Source organism: Myotis brandtii, unplaced genomic scaffold (genome assembly GCF_000412655.1).
Source record: "Myotis brandtii unplaced genomic scaffold, ASM41265v1 scaffold967, whole genome shotgun sequence".
NCBI lineage: Eukaryota > Metazoa > Chordata > Mammalia > Chiroptera > Vespertilionidae > Myotis > Myotis brandtii.
In genome coordinates this window covers 514,563-525,375 of record NW_005372006.1, presented here as the reverse complement: position 1 = coordinate 525,375, position 10,813 = coordinate 514,563, and the positions used below count along the sequence as shown (strand labels likewise).

General features: G+C 43.7%; 1 protein-coding gene across 2 annotated transcripts in view; it reads right to left on the bottom strand.

Annotated features, from left to right (window-relative positions):
* Window positions 1–7,389: 7,389 nt before the first annotated feature.
* DUSP6 (dual specificity phosphatase 6) overlaps window positions 7,390–10,813 on the bottom strand; it is a 5,254-nt gene continuing 1,830 nt past the window's right edge. Inside the window, exons 2-3 of one of the 2 annotated variants that reach the window (XM_005886280.2) lie at window positions 9,937–10,374; window positions 7,390–8,899 (exon numbers count right to left, since the gene is read on the bottom strand). In XM_005886280.2, the coding sequence (XP_005886342.1) occupies window positions 8,592–8,899; window positions 9,937–10,374 (746 nt within the window). In that variant the 3' untranslated portion in view covers window positions 7,390–8,591. The remainder of the gene's footprint in view (window positions 8,900–9,936; window positions 10,375–10,813) is intronic. The other variant, XM_005886281.2, reaches the window with a different exon arrangement.

Here is a 10,813-nt window from a genome sequence, read left to right as displayed (position 1 = left end):
ATATTAGAAGATGCATGTGCCCAACTGAAAATCTACATCCCCAGGCTCTGTAGCTATGGATATGTGGTTAATTCTGAACATTGAACACACAGAGTACAAATCTGGTGTAGGATTTCCAAGAAGCTTCTTTAAGGGAACTGATTCTTCCCTTTTCCTTCCCTTCTTTCTCCTTCCTACTGCCTGGAATGTGAATATGATGACTAGCGATGGAGTCACCATCTTTTAAGCCTGGGAATAAAAGCTAGAGTAAGTCTGAGTTCCAGATGATCCTACAAAGTTGCCTGGTTAGGCCAGGATTTCCCATCTCCTCACTTTTACAGACTAGAATAAACCCTCATGAGTTTTAATGATTTTTAGTTTCATTTCTCTATACCAGGCTTCTGAACCGAATCCTTCTGTACCAGATGTAACTGTGAAGGGAGACTAAACAGACAGTTATTTCTATGTTCTACACATTCTCTTTAAATTTCACTCCCCATATCTCTGGGCATCCTGATTTTTGCTCTCTGTTATACAACTTGGAAAATACTCTTGTCATGCCTTATAAGGAATTTGTCTCTTACTGCTTCCAAAGTTAGGCATAATTCATCACCTACACCTGTAACATCATTTTCATACATCTGTGCAAAACCACTCTCCCTTCAAAACATGGTCCACGATTTACTATATTCCACAAACGCTTCTAGACCAGCTCCACTTAAGTTTAGATAATCAAAAGTAGTCATTCTTTTAACTCAGTCTTGCAGACTCTGTTTCCATGTTTGTTAAAGAGATTCAATCAGTGGTTTTCAGACATTTTTAGCCATAAGTCCCTTGGTTCAAAAACCAAAAACAGGAGTCCCTAAGGCCTCTAAGTAAGGTTATGCAGGTTGGACACTGCCATTCTTGACATTGTCTTTCTGGTTGACACCTTTTAGAATTGTGTGGTATACAACCTGCCCCAAAATACACACAAGATAGATTCCCTGGGAAGGACCAGAGGAAGCAAGCATTGAAAAGCATTGCACTGATATTTTCAATGCATGTAATCAATAAAAGTCTAGTATTTAGAATACCAAAACACTCATTATATTAATACAAATAACAGAAGCAATCCAGTTGAAAACTTGGGAAGAGACTTAAACAGGCACTTTGCAAAATAAAACACCCTATGGTCAGTCAACACAGGATGATGAAAATTAAAATCATAATAAACAACCATTTCATCCACCAGAAAAACAAAAACTAAGTGTGACAATATCAAGTGTTACCAAAAATATGATAATATATGAAACCTCAAATATAGCTGGTGGGAATGTAAATTGCTACAACCACTTTGAAAATAATTTGTCATTATCTGAAAGTAAGTGTCTATATATCCTGTACCTATTCCTTTCCTTCGTCCACCGCAGAGAAATGTATGTACATGTGTATCAGGGTACATGCACAAAGTGTTCTTAGCAGTATTGTTCATAATAGCTAAAACTGAAAAACCAGTTGTCTATCAATGTAAGATGGTCTAGGCCAGTGGTCGGCAAACTCATTAGTCAACAGAGCCAAATATCAACAGTACAACGATTGAAATTTCTTTTGAGAGCCAAATTTTTTAAACTTAAACTATATAGGTAAGTACATTGTTATTAACTTAATTAGGGTACTCCTAAGGCTTAGGAAGAGCCACACTCAAGGGGCGGAAGAGCCACACTCAAGGGGCCAAAGAGCCGCATGTGGCTCTCGAGCTGCAGTTTGCCAACCACGGGTCTAGTACAATGGAATACAATGAAATACCATTTTGCATGAAAATAATAAACTATCACTACACTCAATAACTTGGGTGAATCTATTTCTCTGCCAAAATGAAAACATTAATATTCTTTGGTAAAATTATTTTCTATTTTATTTTATGGGTCAATCTTAATGATTGTTTTGATGGCAGGCTCTATGGTGAACATTAAAGACAGATAAAAAAATAGTTGGGTTAAAAGAATAATTACAGCAGGTATTGACAACTGTGTTTTCAAGATAGTAACATGAGATTAATATGGGGGATCACTATTATTTCTTTGAGTCCTCCACTCAAGCAGCTTTCATGTTAAGAAATGGTAGACTGTTTATCCCAAAAATGGCTGCAACAATCCTATCCTATATAATAAAAGCCTAATATGCAAATCGACCAAACAGCAGAACGATTGGTGGAATGACCGGTCAATATGATGCGCACTGACCACAAAGGGGCAGATGCTCAACACAGGAACTGCCCCCAGCCCACAAGCCCCAGGCCAGCCAAGGCGGATGCAGTGAGGCCCTCCCCCACACCACCCCCACCCCCATTTCCTTGCCAGTTGCCCCACAGATCGGCCCTGATCGCCGGCCAGGCCTAGGGACCCTACCCATGCACAAATTTTGTGCATCGGGCCTCTAGTATATATATATTAATCCAGAGAATATTTTTTCCATTGATTTTTAGAGAGAGTGGAAGGGAGGGAGGGAGAGAGAGGAAGAGAAACATCAATGTGAGAGAGACACATTGATTGGTTGCCTCCCTCATGCGCCCCAGGATGTAGGAATCAATCCTGCAACTGAAGTAGGTTACCCTTGACCAGAATTGAACCCGGGACCCTTCCATCTGCAGGCCAACGCTCCAACCACTGAGCCAAACAGGCTAGGGCTGCACCAATATTTTCTTTCCCTGGGTGCTCTTTCAGAATCTGCTCCTCCTTCATCTCATCTCCTTCAACCTTGATAGACCTCTGTTTACAGCAGAAGTGACTTCTGAGCCTAGGACCTGAAGGTCAATCCTTTCCACCTGACTCTCTCACTCGGGGTTTCACCCAGAGAACCCAGACACCATGCTGTGAGGAAATTTAGGCCACATGGAGAAGAACCTAAGTCCCTGGCCCTGAAACCTGGCTCAGCTCCCAGCTGATAGCCAGCACCAGCTTGTGGGCCATGTGAGTGAGCCCTTTTGGGAAAGGAAGGACCCACCACAATAGGGCACCAAGCAGACACCAGCCTCCCCTGCTGAGATCGGCCCAGATTCAGACTTAAGACTGTTGTGGTTAGAAGCCACTATGCTTTGGGGTGGTTTGTTATTCAGTAATAATAATCAGAACATGAGATAAAGGGACATTCCTGCTACACTTGTCCTGGGAGCTGTGCTTTTCCAACAATCCCCTTATGCACCCCTCCCACTTTCTTCTTTTTTCTTCTGTTCGTATTTGCAGTAAGAATTAACTAGACCAAGTGATAAAAACACTTCTAGCTTAAAGGAAGCAACTTTTTTCACACTTGCTTAGTGCATTTTAGGATGTCATTACCAAATAATATATGATATTTCTTCTCTTTTTCCTTGTGTGTCTGGGAGTTCATTTTTGGCGGCATGGTGGTCCAAAATGTCTCATCACTAAAAGGCATGGACACACACACATTCTCTAAAGGTATTTTCCATGACAAAACAGGGAAGTCAGTTGGCCAAATTGCATGCATGTGGGCTATTCATCCTTTCCTACATAAAAGAATCAAATATAGGGTCCATAATATAGGTTATTTTAACTGTTGAGGCAGGCAAGGACTTGGCCAATAGTTCCTTGAAGGTTCCATTCCGATATGGGCACACAAAGAAAGATTAAGGGATTACACTTAGAAACACCACATTGTCTTCAGTCTTTGAGGGCTTGTTAAGTCTTCTGTTGCCTTTTACTTTAACCTTGTTTCATCAAACCGGGTGCAATACAGATCAAGGCCCGGATAAATATTTGCGAGTTGTCTGAACTTTGTTCTATGCCCTTAAATACTCTTAGGAAATCAGTTTTGGACTAAAGAAGCTTGAAGATTCTGTCACTGAAACTGGACTGATTTGGGGCCAGTTGTGATAAGAACACAAGAGTAAGGGTATTTGGAATTTCAGTCTGCAGGACCTTCTGGAAAATGATTATTACTGCGTGAGAAACTGCATATAAATGTATACTCAGAGTAATTCTTTTGAAACAGCTTAAGGTCTAAACACTGATTTTTTTTAGACGACTTTTCAAGAATATTTACTTACAGCCAGCTATCACATGATCCGCCCTTTACTTCTCTCCCCCCTGCCACCCTCCCGCCCCTCCGCCACCTCTTTCTCTCTCTTTCTCCCCCACCTGAACACCCGCCCCCCACCTTTTCTCCAGAGGCATCATATTGAGGAATTGAATTTCTCTGGGGCCTTTTCACTGGTGTAATCCTAAAAGGGGAGTGTGGGCAAGGGTCAGAGCCGGCTGGACAGCTGCTAGTCACTCCAGAGATCCTTAGGAAAATCAGTTTTGTGAGTTATGTGCTCATGAGCCCAAGAAAGGGCAACTTCTCTGTGGAAGGGAGAATGGAAGTTTCCAGACAGATATGACATCTCTCTGGCAACTTACCAGCTGGAGCCCTCTGGCTCTCTCGTGATTTGGCTGAGATTTGGGTTTGATGTGGCAGGTCACTTAACCTCTGCTTCCTCCGCTTCCTCGGCTGTAAAATGGGGTCATCACTTCCCACTAAACATCACGGGACTTTATAAAGACAAGCAAATACTTATGGCAGGCGGTTTACAAGAAGAGCTAACGCTTCAAAGCTCAGTTCAACCACTTCCCATTAGGTGACTTTAGGTGTTACTGGCCTTTCTCTGCCTCAGTTTCCTCACTGAAAAATAAGGATAATAATAGGATCTATGTCACAGAGCTGTTTGAGGCTTAAAAGATATAATATTGTACATGAAGTACAGCATCTGAGAGTATCAATAAACGTTAATTGTTTCACCTGCTCTGCACCTTATTTCACCTCATCTGTGTCACCCACCCATGACCAGAAGGCTGGAATCATAAGAGAATCCTAGAATGAAAGGCAAAGACTCTCTCACTTTACAGACAAGAAAAAAGAAACTCAGTGAGGCTGGGTGACTTGCCCGGGGCTATCTGATTCATTAGTGAGAGAGCAAGAGTTAGAGTTCAGGTCCCCTAATTGTTGGGTCTGGGCAAGTCTCGGTTTTCACTCCTTTGAAGGCTGTGCTGGTATTTCTATCCCCAGATCATTCTTTCTCAGTCTGATTTTAACCCTAAAATCAGTGTATACCATCAACCAGTGCAGTCCCTAAGTCTCCCACGGCCCCCACAAAACCTGTAGATAACCTCCTTCCCGGAGAGGCCCCCCTAACCCTAGAAGGCCAGGAAAGGTAACACTTTCTCCAAGACCTGAGGAAGCCACTAATGGGGACAGCAGGTGAGGAGGGAGCGGGAGCTGGGCTGCTGGCTAAGGTTGCCCTAGTAACCGCTTGCAGGCTCCATTCAGGAAGTGAGCCCAACTCCAAGATGCAAAATGATCGCCTTCACACGGCTCCTACAAGCACAAAGGAACCACAGGAACAGAGGGATGGCCAGGAGGGGAGGCCAAGGTGAGGTGGGGGCCCGCGCTGTCAGTTACAACCTTCCCCTTCCCACAGAAGAAAAAAGAGAAAGAATAGCTCTTTGAATCTTTTGACTTGTGTGAACCATAAAAACCACCCATTTCACATGTCCTTTTGTGGCCATAGAGGGAGGCAGGCCCCCCTCTGTTCACCAGCCTTAGGAAACAATATACCAGGAAGGTGGGGGGGGGGGAGAAACCCCAAGCATTGCCACTTTATGGGGGCCCGAAACTCTTCTGGCTCCCTCTTTTACTCAGACTGATGACAAAGACCATTTGCTACCAATCTGTTGGAAACTTTTATTTTTTCTTCACAGCTTGAGCTGTTTAAATGCAGGGAGCTCCCGCTCCCCAAATCGATGTCAGACACTTGCTGAATGGGCCGGGCTCAATTATGTTCCCTCCGCAGGTTCAGCTCACACTGTGACCCTGCATGGCTTCCTGCTATTCATATGTGTTACTTCCCCTTTGTGGTAATGGCTTGTGGCACTTGGCCAGAAAACATTATTAATTTCAGAAGTGGACTGACAAACAACAAACCCACAGTGAACGGAGAGGAAGTGCTGGGGAGGCCAGCTGTCGGCTTGAGCGGAGCAGTAGGAACTCAATGTATGCAAGTTTGAGGAGGAAAGATGATAATCCACAGAGAGGAAATGCACTAAAATTATCCACAGCCCATGTTAAAGAAAAAAGAAAGAAAAAAAAAAAGAGAGAGAGAAAAAGAATCCAGAACAAAGAAAGGGGGGGAGAAGCACACAGCTACTTGAGCTGCAGCTGGACAGGAAATTGCTAACGCTGCTTGCAAATCCCCACTTTGAACAGCCAGTCTAGGGAATGCCAGGAGCGGAAACCGTTCAGAACTGGATTAACACGGGCCAAGTGGAACTGCAACCCACTTCTCCTTTCTGAGCTCCGGCTGACTTGGGGAAGCCGAATGGGAGACTGGCTTGGTCGTTTTCTGTGCATTTGCCTTTTATACATGCTCACTCACTAAAAGTCTCACTGGACAGTTTGATATGGTTGCCATAAAATCAGGGCCACATGCCTATCACGAACATTACCAAACCACCCAACAGGCATCTGACATGTGCCATGTGGGTGAAAAGCTCATCTTCCCAACTGCAGATAAAGGGACTAAGCGCATTTGAAGAGAATACAAAATGTAGTTTTAGTTCTTTTGATTACACACGCCTGCCCTTTACTTTTATTTTTGGCTTGTGTTCTGTTGCACTTGGGACAAAGAGAGGGGATGTCCCAAGAAAATGACAAGATAGTAAACCTTTACCTGAAACTGTTCAAAATAACCTCCATTAGGTTCAATTGTGGTTTCTGACCTACATTCTAAACCAGTTAAGCACCAAGTACATTAGAACAGGAGTGACAAAGCTTCAACTAAAATGCCAATGTAAAACGTTAAAGCCAAATCCAGGCTCAAGTGAGAAAGCTTGGATATACTTAGCCACACACTCCTGATTCATGTTATTCCAACATTAAGATTAATTTGCAAGTAGAATTGCCAGATAGTAACTGACTGGAAAGATAATTATCCCTTCTTTCTCCTTGGCATATGCATTATTGAGAAGATCCTGATGGAGAAAATGGAGAGGTTAACGCTGTTACTGTCATCTTTATTCTGGTACCCTGGGGGTTCCCTTTTTGACTGTTCATTAATATCTGCATTTTATACCCCAATATTTCCTGTGAAATTATTATAAGCCAGAACTATATTCACGGAACTATATATACAGAAAATATTGTCCATACACATGATATACTTAGTCCATTCTATGATGCCATCCTTATTTAAAGCAAAAGATTAATTTCATAAACTACACCTGAAAAACATTCTTGGAATAGCTCAAAAGATGAGAACTTTGCCCTGCTAGGCCTATCTGTGCTTTTACAATCCAGTGTCAGTTCCAAGGGAAAAGTACCTAAAATGTGTCACTTCACATTCAGGTACAATTAAGAATTAAAAAAAAAATACACACATTCAATAGCCAAAATAGTTATTTATTAATAATTTAAGGTTTTACATTCTTATAATAAATTGCATCTCAAAACTTTACACCATGAACATAATGAAGCAACCTAACTCTCCCCTCTTCACAATCATATGCACTTCACCTATGAAATGGGTACCCATGCTCACACACACACTTCCAGTTTTATACGAAATTTTTAAAAGGAAAGAAACCAACCCAAAGTATTGCATTAGAGGTGAAGCTCCCTGAAGAATTTTGTACAGAGGTAATATACTGTTTAGCACAGCTGAAGTTTAAAAAAAAAAAAAAGTGAGCCCATTGATTTTGGTGCCTTTCCAAGGTATCCCCTTTAAGACAACACAAGCCAAAGTATTTACAAAGGTAAGGCATAGTCAAACTACATTAAGGGAGTGGGGGAAATCACAAGGAAGATATATGAAAGATACTGAGGACTGCACCATAACAAGGTCTCAGCGACTATAGTGTCCATGAACATGTCATTCAGAATTGGTAAAGTCGAGCATGCTGCAAATATATCCTTTGGATTAGAAAAGAGCAAAGGTTTCCGTCTTGTTGTTGTTGCAAGAAGTGGTACAGCGCTCTTTCTTCCTTTGGATGATTTCTTTTAAACCCATCAAAGAAAAAACAAACACAGTTCAAACAAACACTGCCAAGTGATTTAAGATCAAATATTTACAATAATCAAATGGAGTATCAGATTTATTTTATCTATTATTAATGTGTGGGGTTTTTTTTGCAAACTGATACTACAGAGCTGAAACCTGTCTTTGGCTCCTCTATATGCAAAATTGATCAGTCTTCACTGAAGACAACATAGTCAGTTCCAGATGCAAAAAGAAACAGTGGTACAAAGCCCTAGAGAACACATGCTCCTATCCTACCATTTGGTCCTACCCTATTCATCTGGAAGTCCTCAAATTCCAGTCCCTGCATGGGTAGGCTGTACACATGGGTGTGGAGCAGACCTACTGCCTGTATCTATACAGCAAGTCCTGTTTTTCCCATGGAGAATGGAGCAAATCTCTCCCTTTGTAATAACCAATTCCACATGTGATAACCTTGTCTAACAGACAGCGGGTGTCATTTGGACACCTGGGGCCACAGACAAAGAAAGCAGCCCAGCCGATGCTGCCAAGAGAAACTGCTGAAGGAAAGGACACATCCCAGCCTGGAGGAATGTGGGGCCTTTCACGTGGATTGCCGGGAGTCCACCTGGTAGACATTCTGGTTGGAGGGGGTGGTGAAGTAGAGCTGTTGCGCGGGGACCCGGTTGTCACAGGGGCTGCTGAGTCCCAGCGTCCTCTCGAAGTCCAGCAGTTGGCCCATGAAGTTGAAGTTGGGGGAGATGTTGGATTTCTTCATCTTGACAATGTCATAAGCATCGTTCATTGACAGATTGAGCTTCTGCATGAGATAAGCCACGGTCACGGTGACTGAGCGGCTGATGCCGGCCAAGCAATGCACCAAGACGCCACAGTTTTTGCCCCGGGCTTCATCTGTAAACACAAGAAAGGCAAGCTTTCAATAGACCGAAAACCACCCTTTGTGAATGATCAGTCTAAAAGATGAATTTTTAAAAAGATTCAGAGAGTAATCGTGTGTGGCAGTTTAGCCCCGCAGGCAGCAAAAAAAATGTATCATTTCGATAAAACATGTACACTGGGCACAATTACATATTTCAGATGTTTTCTGAAAAGGGAGCTTTTGTATTAAGTTTCTGCCAACAAAAAACTCCTTAATGTGTGCATTCTTTGCCTCAGCATGTGAATACCAGAAACCCTGCAATATGGTAGTGAATGCCTTTTATACAGACAAGCAGCCGGCAAGGGTCTATTAAATTATTCTCCAACTGTTGTGCAGCTAACAATGGAGGTATTCAGGCATTTTAAAAGAGAGAGGGAAGTCACAGGGGACAGCCCATTAGGAGGAACAGGATGTCGACATGGCCTAAAAATGAGTTCCTTTGTAATAGGAAATGCATTACAATGCCTGGAGATTCGCTTCTCCAGGCTTCCAGCCCACAGTCCTTCCTGCTGGGCTCAGGTTACCCGCACTGTCTCACTGTTCACTGGTATCACAGTAACATTCAACTGGATTTTAACATCTAGCACTCATAGGGCTTTCCAACAACGGCCTTGATGTCATAAAATAGCTCCCAGGTCTTTTAAAATTCTACAGCAGTGCTACAATTCCTGCCTACCATAAGTATTTCTTTCTAGCCTTCCCCCATTCCAAAGATTGTCGGAATATTCTGTGGTCTGATTGTGAGTGCCACCCCTCCCCTTCCAAGTGACTGAATTCAAAGAGTTAAGAAACAGCCGGCATTTCAAATACACCTGTGGTTCCTAGCCTTCTCAAAAGGTGCTTTTGATTTCCTTAGCAAGAAGATGAACCAGAATTATGAAGGCCCTCGGAATATTAGAGACCTGTAGACTGACAAATTGGCAAGCAGCAAGAAAGATCGAAAGCTTAAAACTCTGTGAGCTAAGACTTTGGCATGTAAAAGTGAGCGAGTGCTGTTAATTAGTCTCACCTATGAAAGAAATGGCCTCAGGGAAAAACTGGGACAGGTTTTGGCTCCAGTGATCCGAGATGGGGATCTGCTTGTATTTAAACTCTCCTGCGTTCTCAAAGAGATTCGGCAAATTGGGGGTGACGTTCAAGATGTACTTGATGCCAAACTCCTCCAACACGTCCAGGTTGGTGGAGTCCTTGGCACAGCCCAAGTAAAGGAAGGGCAAGATCTCCACCGGGAAAGAAGGCTGGCTGTTGGACAGCGGGCTGCCATCCGAGTCCGTTGCACTATTGGGGTCTCGGTCAAGGTCAGATTCAATGTCCGAGGAGGAGTCGGAGCTGATCCGCAGGCCCCCGAGCCCCAGCACTGGCAGCGGCGGCGAGCTGCTGCTACTCGAGCCGTCTAGATTGGTCTCGCAGTGCAGGGCGAACTCGGCTTGGAACTTACTGAAGCCACCTGCCAGGACGAGAAAAGCAATCATGTAACTCGAGATCCCGTAGTAGTTTTCACAGCTTTGAAAGCCGCAGCCGGGCGCTGGAAACAACTACAGCGCCTTACGACCCCCCTACACACAGAACCAGATGTATAAAGACACTTCAGTGTGCACCTCTGGAAATGGAACGAACGGGCCCCGCCTCCCCTGGGAGCCCTTATTCTTTTGAATCCGGAAATGCACAAAATGGCAACTTTCCTGAGTATTCTGAGGGGCTAGGAAATGCCAACATGCACCCCAACGACCTATCCCACCCTGCAAATTTTAATTCAAAATCGAACGATAGAAAGCAAGGCGAGGTGGAGGATATTCTGCGGGTGCCTGCTCCCCAGGAGCGGGTGAATTCTGCGCCGGCCTGGCTCCCCGGTGCGGGGCGCGCAATGTTCGCCGCCCCGAGCGAGC